This window comes from Pseudorca crassidens, chromosome 6 (genome assembly GCF_039906515.1).
Source record: "Pseudorca crassidens isolate mPseCra1 chromosome 6, mPseCra1.hap1, whole genome shotgun sequence".
NCBI lineage: Eukaryota > Metazoa > Chordata > Mammalia > Artiodactyla > Delphinidae > Pseudorca > Pseudorca crassidens.
Window position 1 is genome coordinate 74383961 of NC_090301.1, and position 17285 is coordinate 74401245.

General features: G+C 37.9%; 1 protein-coding gene across 5 annotated transcripts in view; it reads right to left on the reverse strand.

The window, feature by feature from the left end:
• Window positions 1-17285, reverse strand: part of GPD2 (glycerol-3-phosphate dehydrogenase 2) — a 201097-nt gene that overhangs the window by 30693 nt on the left and 153119 nt on the right. For all 5 annotated transcript variants that reach the window (XM_067741881.1, XM_067741880.1, XM_067741879.1 and 2 more), the window contains exons 7-8: window positions 3834-3998; window positions 2861-3005 (exon numbers count right to left, since the gene is read on the reverse strand). In XM_067741881.1, coding sequence (XP_067597982.1) covers window positions 2861-3005; window positions 3834-3998 — 310 coding nt within the window. The remainder of the gene's footprint in view (window positions 1-2860; window positions 3006-3833; window positions 3999-17285) is intronic.

A 17285-nucleotide genomic window follows, 5' to 3' on the forward strand; every position in this document is an offset into this window, starting at 1 on the left:
CTGTTTTGAAAATACTATTATACATGCAGGTGATATATATTTATATTTCTTAAAAACCACCTATCTGCTCTGTTATTAGCATATTATAAAGCATAGTACAGGACATATGTGTAGCACGACTTCCTTCATGAAAAAAACTTAAAAGGATATACATTTGTGCAAATATAAACACAAAATTTTATGGAAGGAATCAGAAGGAAATGTGATCAAAAACTGAAGTTGGGGGCATGAAGAGAAGAGGGAGGCTTTCACTTTTCATTTTATGTCTTTCTATTTTTCTATAGTGATTATTTTTGTTTATTTTTGTCTACAGGGGTTATCTTGGCAGTAAAATGAAGAATCACATTTTGTTTTTATATTTTAATCTCTATATATTTAAAATTCCCTTATAAATATTATATTAAAATTTTAATTAAAAAAAGCAACAATCTCAATTTGGGCAAGTTATCACAAAAAAGTTAGTAGGATTCATTCAAAAAATATTTACTGGTCATTATTATGCACCAGATAATATATCAGGAGCTGGGGATATAGAAGTCAAGAAAACAGATAAAAAGTAAATAAAGAATCATTGTCAAAATGTATACATATAGGTACTATCGTGAGATAAGGAACCAGACGCTGAAATGAGCAGCTTCCCAAAGTCACAGAGTTAGCAAGAGGTAAAGTGATGAACAAACCAGGAAGTTCTTTACCAAGGTATCACCTGAAGTTACTCTTCATACTGTCTTTGTCTATGTACTGGAAACAGCAGAATGCCTTCCCATTTTAATGATAGGCAAACTAAGGTTTGCAGAATAAAATGGTTTGTCCCAAACAACGTCATTATCAAGTGGCAGAAATAACACAGGGAATAATACAGAATACTAGTAAGTGTCCTCTGACATCATACGACAATAGTGAAGAAGATACGAAACAGAATGTACAGGAAAATATGTTGAATCTAGTAAGACCTAAACAAATATAAGGATTATGGTGATGTGTGTGTCTATAGTTTAGGTATTACATCTGTACTCTACGAAACGTTAAAAAAAACAACTCCAAAAAACTTACAAACTAGCTGGCCTTGCATATGTTTACCCAACACAAAATAAACGTATATAATTGGGTCTGGAACTATTTTTGAAAGCTTCTCTATATACAAGAAACATTTGCAACATGTACATATATTTACTTCTCTCCTTTTCATTTGAACTAAACTTCTGTTAGCAGTTTTTAAAACTCTATTAAGCACCACTGCATAAGTTTTTATTATTGAGACTGGAAGCACCTTGGTTTCTCCAGTCCTAAGTGAAAATACTAATGACTGTCTACCAATTACACGCAGACATTTAGAAAATGACAAAGAAACCTTGGAAGCTGGTGGATAAGAAATTTCATTAATATTCCTCTTGGTAGAAGTGTAATATCTTTCTCATTAGAAGTGTGTTTGGTACAATTAGGTATACCTTGGACTCTCTTCAAGAAGACTTAGTTACTGGAGAACTGATAATTAATAAGGCCATATCATCTATTACATAGCAGGATAGCATTCTAGAAGAATGCAGATATTAAATGAAATATCATGGATCTGTACATCTGTTTTATCAAACACGAAAAATGTATATATCTTTTATGGAAAGTTATTAAAATATGGAAGAGATAGCTCTCATCCTAAACACATTACCTAGAAATTACCTTTTTGCCCATAATTAAATCACCTAGAGATAATCACCACTGGTATTTAACATATTTCTTTTAATCTCTTTTCTATGTACTTATATAATGCTTAGATTGTGTTACACATACAATCTTGTATCCTCCATTCTAAACTAACATTGTATCACTAGCGTTTTCTTAGGACACTAATGTTATTTATAATTATAATTTTTAATGAACATATAATACTCCCTTGTGCAGGTACACCATAATTTACTTATCCATTCTCCTAAGGTTAGAAACTGAAGTGGTTCGTAATATTTCTCAACTACAAATAATGTCTTAATGAATACCTTGAGCATAAATCATTATTTCACAGAATTATGTACTAGTTTGCCTATTAGATTTACCACATGTGGAAATAAAAATATTCCATACTCAGCATAGACACGTGAATTTTTCCCCAGATGTCTTGAAATGTACATGAGGGGTAATAATTATCAATTTCTTAGTTAGGATCACATAAATGTTTCTTTTCTAATTTATTAAAAATAAAAAAATATTTAAAAATTCAAACACACACAAAAATCTCATTTTCATGTGCCCATCACCTAACTTTTAACTGATTTTCAATTAATAGCTGTTCTTATTTCACCTCTATCTTTATCTATTTCTCTACCTGTGATTATCTTTGTTAATTTGATAAATCAGAAATAATAACCGATTTTTACTTGCTATAGTATTTTTCAAAACACATTTCAAAAGTTATAAACAAGAATACTTGAGGGGGTCCTCATTTTCAGATTCTTCATAAGCAAATCTGGGTATTTTATAAAATTAACTTTTTAGTGTCTCAATGAAAATGTCCCTTATGGACATTTTTGAAAAATTATTTTTAGGGTTTTAATGAACATTTAAATTCAAAAATAGTACGGCTTAGCCTGTGACGATCAGTACACTGAAAACAGTACAAAAATAGATCCCAAATCACTAACTCATAGAAAGGAGTATTGCCATAAAAGCTAAGAAATACACAAGCCTGGTTTGTATTTTGTGCTTTGGAAGAGTTTTTTGTTTTTTTTTTTTTTAACTCATTTCTTCTCATTTTGAACAGTGAGCTAGACCATCTATTAGTAAGAAAGGTGTGCTACAAGAATACATGTAGACCATTTCTTGCATCCCTCGTTCTCTGACGACGATGGCCAAGTGGGAACACAGGTACCTGTAATAACCAGGCATCACGATGTGGACGCCAGCACTGGGCTGGCAGATAGCTGCGGCATCCTTATCATCCATTTTGCGCACAGTGTCTGTGAAAGGTCCCGTGGCATTGATAACACACTTGGCTCTTACATCAAATTCCTCCCCTGTGAAAGAAAGCAGCGTCAATCACACAGCCCGTTTGTTTCTCTGCTCACTGACGCTTTGGATTATTAATTCGTCTCTTAACTTAACCTATGGTGGATTTTACTGTATGCCACACTAAGTGACACAGGCAACCAGAGTCATTGAGAAGCCACACAAAAGGTTCGCATGTGAGTAAATTTATTGAAACCAAGTCCAAACCGCAGGAAGAAAAACATGCCACCTTTTCATTTCAGCTCTCATTCTAGTTTGCAAAATGCCCGGCATTAAAGTGCCAAATAGGAAGAAAGTGAGTAAATTAGCCGCTTTCTCCTTAAAACTCAAATGTGTGAGCAGTGTTGCTGTGAGATGATATATTTCACAGTGCTGGTTTTGAAGGAAATGATGTAATTTTGAAACTTCGCCCACACGGCCGTAGAACTGGACGGGCATGAAAATCTCACCAAAGTTAAAGTGATTGACTTTAACGACAGGTAAACGCACTGCTTATGTCACCTAAATGATACTTTGAAACTTGGCACATGAGTGAATTTTCTTAATAACATGTTTTTGTAAAGAAAACAGAATGCATTCATAGCTGTGGGAATTTTGTGGGCATTTATTATGATCATGATCATCATTATTGTTTAACACAAAGAAGAAAAATTGCCAGGTCCTACAAGGGAAAATTTTCACGTGAAACCAGTCATTGTTGACAATAAGGAATATAATTAATAGGACTCTGAAATCTCGCTTCAATAAAAGAGAAGTGACAGAAAAATTATCGTTCAGTCTTTATATAGACAAGGCACGATGCTAAGAAATCCCTCCCTGCCTGAGCCTTCGCATACCTGTGAGCACATCCTTGCACCGCGCACCGCTCACGCGCTCTTTCCCTGTCTTGGGGTCTGTCTTCTTGAGCAAGCTCATGACCTCCATGTAATTGGCCGTGGCAGCCCCATACCTGGCAGCAGTGAGAGCAATGGCAAGGTTCATCCGTGCGTCGTTGTGTTGTCCTGCAGCAAGGGAAAGCATCAGAGGAGGGACAGGAGTCACCTCGAGCCACAGACTGGTGGTACAGAAGTGTGTCACAACAGATATGTCACATCTGTCCCTGTCTCCCAGAATATACATGATGGCTGGTCAGCTCTATAGGGCATTATTTGAAAATACATGGGTGTTCTCGGTCAGGCATTTACCTGTCATTTCTGCAAGTGCAGTCTGTGTACCACAAAAGGACGAAAAATCTCCCTTTCCTACAGAGCTCACATCAATTATTTGAAAGTTAAGAAATAAGTAATTATTCTCTCAGTTTGGGAACATATGTATATGTCAGACTTTTCCTAATACAGACAACCTGTATGCAAGAAAGTGAAGCAATTCAAAACTTCAGAATATTTGACACCCCAACTGGTGCTGATGAACAATTTTTATGAATATGTGCTCTATCTAATATTCAAAATCAAGAGCTTAATCTTTCATAGAGAATCTCTCGGTATTCTATAAAAGGATTTTTCTTGGTTTGAATTTTGATCAGAGCCCCTTAAAATGTAACACTTTTTTTAATTGTACATAAAGGTAAGAAATTAAGCAGGGCAAAATTTAATTACAGAACAATTCCTACCTGTATTGTTAAAGATTTATTGCTGAAAAATCCTAGTTAAAGAAAACCAAGGGGGAGGTGAAGGGGGGAAAGATGATTAATCACTTTAAAATACTGGCATCACTAGAGACTTTTTCTATTTATTATTGCCAGTGGAGTTAACGCTGACCAGGAAGAATTACTCTACAGCACAGGGGCCAGGTTCTCTGTGCCCTGAATAATTAATTACCCAGGGCTAGATGTATTGAAGCAGCGTTCAAATTCCCACACATTGGGATCAGTTCTATCAAGATAATACTGATAAAGGGATGAATTTATAATGGATATTATTGTTGATTTATGTTGCCAGCATACCAAACATTTAGTATAAATGTTTTATGTAAAGTTTCTTCCTTGTGATTCAGTCTGCACAGGGCCAGAAGCACTACACAGGTAATCGGTTCCAGCTAAAAGGGCACAGTTACAAAGAGAGAATCAATGACAGGATTCTGCCACCCCTCCCCACAAACATCTTATTCTAGAACCGCTAAACTAACGCAATCAGCCAAGGACTTTTCCCTCAAAATTAAAGCCTCTATCAAGTGGAGAACGTACGTTAAAACTCAACCTGCAAAATAAGGAGTTATTTTATCCAAAAATTAATAGAATGAAAGTAGAAGAAAACAACAGCAGCAGCAGCTGAACTACAAGTGGGAAGAAAGAAGGGTAGAATTTCTATCAATTGCAACTCAGCACAACCTAAAGATGATAATGGTCAGTAGGTGCATTTAAAGTTAAGTTTAAGAAACTCACTTTTATTCACGTAGGGCTCATTTAATATTGGAATATGCTTCACAAACAGTCCAAAGAGACAAAATAAAAACTCCATTATAGATCTTCTCTTTAAACTAAAGAGATTACACATCTAAACTGAAGGAAGTACTCATCCCACCCGATCTTCCTAGTCAATTTATGTACATAATAATGAAACACCCTACGGGTAGTACAAGAAATCCCAGTCATGTTCCTATGGCAGGGGAACTCTCACCCACCCAAGTGTGCCTTGATTTACACACAGGACGGTTCTCTGGAAAGTTCTGTGAAAATCAACTATTTTAAATCTTATATGATGTCACTGTTCAAAGGAACCAGGCAGAAAGCCCACTTATTAAATGACAGATCCCTTTGTAAAGTGGTATTATCTATTCACATGATCATCTGGTAATGAAACTCTAACTTTTGAAAATACAAAATCTTTCTTTTAATACCTTTCTAAATTATAAAATCTCATTGGAGCAGTACTGGCCTAGTTCATCAAGCTCTACTGTTTCTGTACTAAGATATAACTCCCTAATTAGCTTCCAAATCCCAATACTTCTGAAGGGAAACAAGATAAACCTCAGTTAAAAGTGTGAGGTGGAAACAACTTCCTTTGGTCCTTATTTTGCATGCCCATCCCGATATCTAGCAGCATCTGCCTTGACTCGAATCAAAAGTGTTACTTATTTGTGAAGGTCCCCACCTGCCAAAATTCTTCTACTGCCTTTATTCTACTATATGGGGTTGTTAAATTATTTACAACTCCCTGAACGTCCATGTCACTTCACACCTTCTTGCCTTTGTCCACACTAATTCTTTTGGCTGGAAAACCATTCTGGAAGCTCCGGACAACCCCTATTCCTCTCTCATGAGCTGATTCAATATCTCCCATGAAGACTCTCCTTATCTGTGCTGCATCCCTCCAAGGCCAAGTTGTTCATTCCACCTTCTGCATCAACACTGGAACTTGTACATACCATTTTTATAGTCTTTATGATACTAGTCATCCCTGTACCCATCGACTTAAAAAAAATAATAAGCCTTGGTTACGAGTCAGGCACTGTAACAAATGCAAGGAACCAAGTGGTGAGAAAGATACAGGGAGATCTCGGTTCTCCTGGAAGTAGTATCCCACTGTAATTACTATATATATGATTTCCATGTCTCCTCAGCCTGGTCATGGGAAGGCAGGGTCTTACTTGTTCATCTTTTCCTTTCCTCATTAGTACCAAGCACAGAGCAGGTGCCCAGTAAGTGTTAAGTTTAGCCAAATTCCATTCGATGTGTTAAATAAACAGGTTTATTTATAGTCTTCTAGATTCATAGAAATCTTACATAATTATATAAAATTTTATAGTCCTTATAGATTTATAGTATTATCTCTAACTATAGAATGGAATGCTTTGTCTCAAGTTAAAAACAAATTTCAGACATCAGTAAGTTGGTGGCAATAAATTTGAAGGGAGCAGGGAAACCCCAGAAATGTGTAAAATCTTAACTTAAACCCAAACTAGCCCTTATATATAAGTTGAATAAGTGGGACAGAAGTAGAAATGGATATGAATGATTCCCTCAAGACTTAACCCTCAAGTTGCCCTTTGCTCTGAAGGGGAATACAAACACAGTTATTATAAGCTCCTAAAAATTGAGGAGTTAAGTAATTTGACTTCCCTCTTGGCCCAGGAGCTCACACCTCTACCCAGAAGTCCCCTCTTTGCAGACATTCAGCTTAATTCATTTACCTGCTTGGATTCAGGGCAGACCTCCCCCTCCCCCTCCCTGACCCACATTAAATTCACCCTTTACCCTGAGATACCCAGATGCTCGCAGTGCATGCTTCCTGTGATAAGTGGTGTATTTTCACTATTCTTAACTAAATCCCCCCCAACTCCCTTTCCTGACATTTTGAAAGGTATCTATATGCCTCCTGTAATTTTATTTCTGGAGTAAAAAGGTTTTGACAACACTGCATGTCATTGGAATGCCATACAATAATCTCAACTCCCCCACCCAATTGATCTGCTTATTAAGTTTGGATTTTCAAATGCCTTAGAGCCAGGCAACATGATACTATTCACTGATCAGTGAATAGCTTTGCGTTGGCACTCACGCAAGGACCCAGACGGGGACTGTGAAAATCTGTTTCCTACTCTGTTCTCCTTTTGCACTTGAAATCTTACATATGTGCACGTACTGAACTTACAACTCAGACGAGAGGAAGCACATAGGAGGTGGAACTATAACTGTTTTCCCTTGTTTAGAAAAACAAAATATGAAATCTACCCACCAAAGAGATGAAGGTCAGTAGTGGCAGAGAAGGATTTTGCCGTAGTCCGCAATGGCCTTGCACCCAGGATGGTGAGAGATATTTTAAGTGAAAAACATTTTAAGATGTAATTTTCTATAAGATAGGCCTCAAATATAAATATTTTGGGGACAGAGCAATATAGTTCTCCTCAGAGGGTTTCAAAGTTTGACAAAAGTTAACATGCAAAATAGCTGAAAAAAGAGAAACAATCATTGAATGTATAAAAGGTATGAAGAATGAGTAAATATGAAAAAACCCTATGTAACAAATTAGCTGGCATTTTCCTGGTCCTTCAGATCTAAAATTCCATGAAGCTCTGAAATCCTACGTACAATCTTCTTTTAATACAGCCTACTGTTAAATGGCCATTTACATAGATAGCCGCAGACCAATCTATGGACCCAGAAACCATATAGAAAGTTTAATTGTTAGCAAAAAGTTAGTTCTTAATTAAAATAACACCATCCATAACTTTATCATCAATAAAAAGCTGCCACTGTGGAAATGCTGAGAGTATTTCCTTCTACCTCCCTGACCTGGGTCTTATGCAATCATGTGGTTACCTCTAGCAGAGGGAAAAAGGATGCTACTGTGAAAGAATACCTCCCTAAAGCTTTAATCCCATTTCTCACAAAATTCACAGGGCATGCTTTATTGTCTCTGACTGACACTGAGTGACACAATGACCTCTCTGAAGCTTCTTAACAGTCTGGCAAAGGTAATTCAAAGGCTAACACACCAAACCCAAGCTGATTTAATATAACCATTATATTTAAAATGTTCCTTTCTCATGGGAAGAGTGCAGGTAGAGGCAGAGCAAAATAGTTGTGTGTGTATGTGTGTGTGTGTGTTTGTGTGTGTATGTGTCTTTGGGTAAGGGGATTACTAAATTCTGGTTTAAGTACATACGATGAGTAAGCTTGAAAAGGAAAAGTCAAATGAGAACATACTTTTCACGTAAATTATAACAGAATGCAATTTCCCCTAAAACTAACTTATTTATAAAAACGATTATTTGTGTGAGGAGTGGAAGGGATCAGGGAGACGCATGAAACAGTTTAGCGAGAATGTACCTTACAAGACACAGCTCTGGGCTTGGGATGATTGGGTCATAAGTTCTGAGTGAGTCACTAACCTGGTTGGGGGAATGGAAGTGATGCACCGCATTCCTCTGGGTTTCAGTGTCCTATAAACAGAGAGGAGCTGGGTAGGAGCCTCTGAAATCATACAATGCATGTAATGGCTACTCTTCAATAGCTACCTCTCTCTTTCAAGATTTTACTTGCAATCTCTTCCTCATTTCTGATTTCTCTGACTTTGGCCCAGCATGTTTAAACAAAAGATTGGGATTAATGAAGACCAAAAGATAGGTGCTTTGTAAAGGAAGTCAGAAAAATAAAATGAGAAATAGTATTCTTCCATTAGACCTAGAATTATAATGAAATCTTGATTTGATTAGCTTTTATGAGCCACACACTTTACTGCAAAAATTGTCCCAATTCTTCACCCCTCCCTGTATCCATGCCCATTGCCAAGAGTCTTCACAGTGTAGGTTCCCACTTTGCCTCTGGACGCAGCCATGTGAAATTGTTTTGGTCAAGGGAACGTTAGTAGATGTGATTTTAAAAGGAGGCTCTGCCAGTGCCATGAAAATGACATACCCAGGCTAGCCTGCTGGTAGCAGGAGGGCAATGAGAGGCCTGTGGTGAATTGCCCCAGTCCTCCCAGCCCAGGCAATCCTACATCAGCTGACAGACAGTGAGTCTCTGCTGAACCTCCAAACATGAGTCCAAGTTCAGCGGAGACCAGAAGAATTGCTGAGCCAACCCCAGACAAGATCAGAAGAACCACCTAGATGAACACTCCAGTGCATGAGCAATAAATCCTAATCGTTTTCATGCTGCTTAGGTTTTATGGTTGTTATGTGGAATTGTGGCAACAGATAACTTATACAGGCAATGTAGCCGATTTTCTAATAACATCAGTCCCAGCTTACAAACAGGCTCTATCTTCGAGACTGCATTCTAAGATGGCTATTCAGAACACAATTAATTTTCCTATAGAAATGCTATAAATAGATGGTGGTAGGTGATTAAATTGTGGCACAAGAGCTATTTAGTGCATAGGGTACCTGAATAAGGAAGTTAATAATAGCCTCGATGCCCACCACCCCCTACATTCACCCTAAATCTCCAGGCTGACCAAAGAGCTCATCCTCGAATAAAACTCAGCTCTTTCCCACCTCTTACTTTTCGCTCATGGAATCCCTACTCCATGGAACATCTTACCCTTCCTGGTAAACTATTCAAATGTTCATCTTTCTTTCAGGAAACCTTCCCTGACTCCTCTCAGACACAACAGCTTTCTCTCCTCTGTGCTTCTACGGCACTATGTACGTATCCTCATTACAGCACAAACTATTTTCTAAATAATTGCATTCAATACTCACTCATTTATTGAGCAAATATGTACTACATGCTTTTAAATGTGCCAGGGATTATTATGCTAGGAGCTAGATTTACAACAGACACCCAAACAGACATAGTTTCAGGCCTAGGGCACCTTGATTCTAATAACATGTTCCTAGAAGATAGAGGACATCTTATTCAATTTTGCTTTACCAGTGCCTAATATGGCATTTGCTACCTGTTAGACATTCAGATGTTTGATGAATGCATGAATGAATGAATTATAGAACACAATCCCAGGTCAGAGATTGTTCAAATATGGGAAATGTGCTCAGGTCTTACAGATTCTAGGAACAACCCCTAACCCCTAACCCTACCCCCACGATAGCTGTGGTTTCCACTGAACCAAGGGACTATGGCCTCTCTACCTAGCTACCCAGCAGACAGTAGAAACAGGATGTCTTCTACCACAAACTTTTTGGTCAAAGTACAAGCAAAAGAAAAAGGCTAGTGATAAAGTTAAAGCAAGCAAGGGCTTGATGTATGATCAGAACAGCAAGTGGCGTATCCCTTTGACAAATATTGATTGAGGACATATTATGAGCCAGGCATGATGATAGGCATTAGGGATCCCACTGAGTAGGGAAAATAAGCTAACCCTGGTCTCTGCTCTATGGAACCACATTCTAATGGGGAAGACAGGTAAAGTCAAGTAAAACAAATTAAAGACAATTACAAATTGCAATAACGGCAACAGAAGGGAAAATAGGGGACAGGGAGAGCAACAACCTGGGGAGTTAAGGAAGGCGGGGCAGTTAGAAAAAGTGGTCAAGATAAGCAAGAAGTAGAGAAAATGCAGGGAAGATTAAGTCCTAATAGCAAGACCACCACCTATAAACTTTAATCACTGCTAATGTGCAGTTATATCCAAAGCTTATATGAAGCATAAACTATCAGAAATGTGACTATAGTATTAGCACAACTACATTTGATTAAACAGTGTCTGCAAAGTGATTTTTTGTCATTCATACTTTAAAGCAGTCACCTATAATTTATACATATCAATATTGATCATGAATTAGGTTTAGAAATCTTCCTGGGCTGATGTACATTTTTGCAGGAAATGTCTTCTAGTATAGACTGGTGATACTCAAAAGCATAATATTCAAAGTTTATGAATTGGAGTAATTTGCTGTCACTTATCCATACTACAGTTCTCAGGAAGGGACACCTGTTAGCCCTGAGCATGTAATCATTTTTATTATTAAATACAAAGGTACAATTAAATACAGGCACAGAATGTGACCTGCATCATAATTCTGCCCAGCCCTTCTCTTCACAATATCCTTTTCATTATCACAGGCCTTTTGTTCCTTCATCTTTCTTTTGTCTCCCCCTAAGTTTTCGAATAAGCTATTTACAACCTGAAGAATTAGCAATCAGCGTGGATCTGTGGTCTCTGGCCCCGTGTAAACCGAAACACTGTGAAGGGCCTTGACATGACATATTTAAGTACATAAAAGTTTCTATACCCTCAGGGCTTTCCTTTCTTGAAAAAGTTTTAAATGAATCTAATGAAGAATAAGTTTTCTACTTTTCAGATACTTAGGAATCTAGCTACATTTTGAATAAAAATAAAACCACATTTAAACTTCAAACAACAGAATGCTTTGGGTATTCATTTTCTCTCATCTGTGCAAAAATGTCTATACATCAGTTTACGGTAAAGACCCCCCTCCCCTCCCATGCAGAACAATTAATTCTCTCTCTAGTACAAGTCAAAAATAGGTTTTTATACTTTTAAGGAAGAAAAAGGAAAAAGGAGCAATGTGACAAAAATTAAATGAAATGAAGTTGAAAAGTCAGGAAGCGTGACACACTATAGAGACTCTTTTACAGACCATACATTTCTGTGGCCTAAAGCCACAGGCCATCCTCCTTAGTCGTTTGTGAGATGCACCAAAGTCACTGATAAGCACCTTTGAGGGTAAGGGTCTTTCTTTACTGAGAGCGGCCGTCTGGAATGCATGGCATCTTAACCCAAGATAACTGACCTGAGGATGCTTGAGATTTATTTCTTTAACAATTATATTTATTAAACACCTACTATGTGCCAGTCAGTGAGCTAAGTATCACTGTGGGGAGCAGATTGAAACGGACTGGCTCAGCTATCCCAGGACTCTGAGAACAAGAGCAAGTTTACAGTCCAACTTGGAAAGGTCGCAAGTTCCAAAAAGTCTCTCCATTTCTGAGCACTTTTCCTTTCTCTTTCCTCTGCAGTTTTCCTAAAATATCACCAAGCCTAGTGCTCCAGACATACCTCTTTTTCTCTCTTATGTTACAGGAAGAGCTGCAAGGCTTTGTTCATAGGAGTGTGGACTTAAGTTCAAGCCTCATCTCAGCCAACCGTGAAACCTCACGCTAGTTGCTTCATCTAAGGTGCTAGTCACTCATCTATACAGGGGAAATGACAATGGGATTGACAGAGGTCGAGGAGTGAGATAGGGAGTGTCTGTTCTGACATCATAGTTCTCAATAAACATTAACTATTATTATTCAAAGGTTAAAAAATGTACTGAAAAGTCAAGACCACTTTGTACCTTAATTAAAAGATATCACTACTGCCCCAAATACTTAAAAAATAAAAACAAAAAGAAAGCTCTGTACATTTTCTAGTTCTAAATGGTTTCTTGCTCATCAATCTGGCAAGCTTTTCCTGGAATGTGTTGACAACTAATCTCTAATCTCTGCACTTCCTGAACACTGCCTGCTCTTTTTTGTTTCTCTTTCTCTCTTTACGTTTTACCACTGATGCGCAAGGTATTCTTTTCTGTGTGCCATCGAGGATGGGAAGACAGGGGAGTGATTTTCAATCCGGAAGGAAAACAGCACTGACAGCATAACAGAGTGTTTGGAAATATCAGAATCACCAAGTCTTCTTCCAGAGGACTTCATTTTCTTTTAAAAATGGGGAGCCTCTGCCAGTTTCTACCAAGGAAATCAACACTTGCTATAAACTGGGAAAAGTCAAAAGATCCAAGTTCTAATGCCTCAGATAGCCACAAACTGGATGTGTTTCTGTAACAAATGACTGTCTGGGTTTTGTTTGTTTGTTTTTGCTTCCCAGCATCCCCCCTTCTCCCCATCACAGAAGCCTCGCAAGAGGTAGAGTCCACCTGTCCCCCGCACACGGACCTCTAACCCCACTCCGCCAATCAGATGCTCCCCACACAGACTTCAGTCTAGAGCTAGTGACCCAGAGAACCAGACACGGAGAATTCAAAGGTGGAGGCCTGAGAACAGCGGCACCATCCCGTACTAGGGGTATGGGGACAGACGTGTCAACAGCGATGGCAGAACGAGACACGAGGGGCGGCCATCAGCATTAACGTCTCTGGTGCACCGGTTCTGGGACAGGATCGCGCCTGCGGCTTTGGATACTGCCATTATCTATATCGTCAGCAGCCTTCCCAGCATCGCTGCCTGTTGTTCAGGTCCTCTCAAAAAGGTTTTCTCTCCTTAAGTCACCAATTTATTTTTCTTTTGCCTGTGACTAAAAACCTGGGCCAGTCCCAAGCCCTGTGCTTCAGTTTCCTCGCTGCTGGAGCCACAGAGTGGAACTTCGTGATCTCTCTGGTTCCTTCCAGCTCTACCAATTTTATAAGCTGCCATCCCAAAATGTCAAATAAGCCAACTGAGAGTCGAATTCTATAACGAAGGAAAAGAAAGCCTTCAATGGGAAACAGTCGACCTCTCATAAAAGGACTGGCAAAGTGAGCGATGCCTTTCACTTACCTAGGACCATCTCCCGGGCCCCGTCTCCTCATTTGTGTGTGAGTGCATGCACACAACTTTTTACAAACCCACTGGAATGGCCCCGCCTGCCCCAGGGGTGATTCTGAGCGTGAGCTACATAATAAATAACATGGAACCGTGTCCTAAGAACCAGCTGGGGAATCCTAACTGGAAGCAACCTTTTGAGAAGCTTTATCTGTTGCAAGTGAGTCCTGTATCTTATCAGATTTCTGTCTCTAATCACGGGAAGATTCTACACCTTATCAAGTTGTTATCAAATCAGTCTGACCAGAGCCCAATGTCCTGATTGAAAAGAATGTGTACTATCACATGAACAAGAAAAGCAGGCTCTCAGCCCAGGGAGAGCCCTGCACCTGGAGACTCAGAACACCTGAGTCCAGGACACAGCAAGTCACAGACTGACTTGATGCTGGACGTATCCCTTTACCCGTCAGAGCCTGTTTCTTCACCTGCAAAGCAGAGTTAACACCAACTTCTTTGCCACTGAAATGATCAGGTTAGAGCGTACAAGGAAGCATTTGTAAACTGGGAAGCACTGTGAGAATGAAGCTATTATTGTCAACAAAGATTTCCTTCTACTAAGTTTACCTTCCCTCTCTCCTTTTGTCTGAGATGGTCTTTTACTTGCTATCCAAATCATAAGCGTTCCTCAGTTTTCAGAATAATACCTCTGAGCAACCCAGATTCAATGTTTATTTAGAAACTTAATTTGGGGCTTGAACTCCAAAACAGGAAGAAAAGTAAGAATTTAATTCTCTTTGTAACTACAAAAACAGAACTTTCAGATTCAATTTACAAATATATTTTTAACAGATATTGTTTCAAACTATAGTAAAAAATATCTAATTGTTATTGCTTGAACTTGCTATTTACTAAATAAGCAAAATCCTGATCTTAATTTGGTCATTTAAATAGGTTTGCCCTGCTGGAAATTTTTTTTTTTAACAGCAATCATGAGTCATGAATGACTCATGTGAGCCACACGGATGTTTTGTTTCTCCCAGGAATTAATAAATTAAGGGCAGGGACTTAGTTCTACCCACCGCAACCATCACCGCCACTGAACCTCCAGGAAGGACAACAGTGCCAGGTATGTAGGAAGGTGCTAAAACATCTGTTGTCTAAAGTAATCAATTTATAATTCAACAGTCTGTGCATTCAGCTAATGCCCATCAATTTAGCAGAGCCTTATCACCCTGAGAGAAGTGAAAAAATAGATATAGTGAATGCTTACAGCCAAGATCACATGATGAGGCAGAAGACCAAGGTGCAAATACTGTGAGAACCAGCTTAATAGGGAGCTTCCTTTAATGTCACTACCTACCTGCGAACAGCTAGTAGAATATCTGACATCTCCAAGATAAAAAGAACAGGAACAGAAAGTTTATACACAATGTAGTTATCAATGAAATTATGTCAATATTGCAACCACACACATCAAACACTATGCCAGATGCTCTAGCCATATTTTTAAAGCCAACAGATTTATTCTTCTGGAAAGATGAACACAACCAAGAAAAAAAAGACTAGACATAGTAAGAAAAAAAGATCTTCTACTTTGAGAAAGTAGCTTGAGTTGTAACTTAGTGATGACTCAGTATGACTGTTCATACTGTTCAAAAGACTAGAAAATAGATAACTGCATTCTATTATCTAATTTGAAAATGTTCATTTCTAAGTAAAAAAAACAACCCATTTCCTGACACACGCATAAAAAAGTTTTGTTTCATTGCTCTAACCTTCAATGATACTTCAGCTTCTGGCTGGCCAATCTGCAACTCATAGAATTTGAATATGGACAGTGTATTAGATGACATTGAAAATTCTCTTTAATTTAGTTGGGTATAACAATGGCATGGTAGCTTTAAATTATTAAAAAAATAAAGAATAATCCTTATCAGTTAAATGTGCTTTCAAGTGTTCTAGGTGTGGGGATGGCACACTTTTTCTGTAAAGGCCATTCGATCTCTATTGACCTACTCAACTCTGCTGTTGGCAATACCTAAATGAATTAGCATGGCTGTGTTCCAATAAAACTCTATTTTACGGACACTGAAATCTAAATTTTATGTAATTTCGTGCCACAAAATTTAACCATTTAAAAATATAAAAACCATTCTCGCATACAAAATAAGAGGCAGGTAGGGATTTGACCTCTGCTCTTGGAGAAAAAAAAAAAAGAGAGAGGGGAGGGAAAGAGAGGGAGGGAGGGAATAGATAAAATAAGAGTACCCGTGAGTTGATAATTGTTACAGCTGGAGATGGTACACATCAGTTCAAAATCCTACTTTCCTTCATGTATGTTTGCAAGCTTTGATAATAAAAACTTAAAATTTTATAAATCAATGAAGGGAATACTTTCCCAATGTATATCAAATCATCACATTATATACTTTTAAATATCTTACAATTTTATTTTTCAATTATACCTAAATAAAGCTGGGGGTGGGGAATTAAAGCTTTAAAATGGGAAAGAGGAAGGAAAGAAGCAGGGAGGAAAGATGGAGGGAAGGAAAGGAAGATTATTTTTGCTGCCACCATCACCATTATTCTTATGGGGCTCCCAATGACAAATGTATAGTTAATCTGGTTCATGTGAAGTTTCCTTTACCCTGCCACGTGTTGTCAAACTTTCCACACCGATAAAACATGGTTGTTTAGAACTCCCTCTCTGGGGGAAAATAAACTGACAATAGAGCTAATCAATGCCCCTGTACTAGAGAAAGACACTTCCAATATTCTATACAGTTTGATTGAAATCTGCACTCAATAAATATTTAAGAGTTTAAACAAGAAAAGATTCAATACAGAGGCTATGGACTCATTTCTGATAAACTCTTACATAAATTAAAATTAAATAGTACCATTAAAACAAATTTTTCACCAAAAAGGTTTCAATGAATGTCAAAAAATGTTCCTTTTGTCTCTGAAATTCTGGAGCATGGTAACATGCAGCAAGACTCCAACGTAAAACACTAACTAAAAACAAACGAACAAAAACTAACCACACCCTCACATTGCTAATATTTCTTATAATATAAAAAAATAAAGTTAGATGCTACACAATGACCCACCAAATTGAAAATACATTTATTAGTTTTACTTTCAACTCTTAAATACAAGGCTGGGACATACCATAAGTATTAGTAATGTTTTCACTTTTTAAAGTTTTAAAATGAAAAGTAAAAACAATACCATGCTCCAGCGAGCAGAGTTTCTTTCCCATATTCCCAGCAATTCTCAAAGTCTTCCTGGAAATGCTAGTCAGTGGTTAATGTCAAAGAGAGATCATACTAGTTTCTATCTGAGATGGTCAAGGTACACTCACCCAGCTGTAATTACTGACAACCTTCAATTTGCAGGCTCAGCC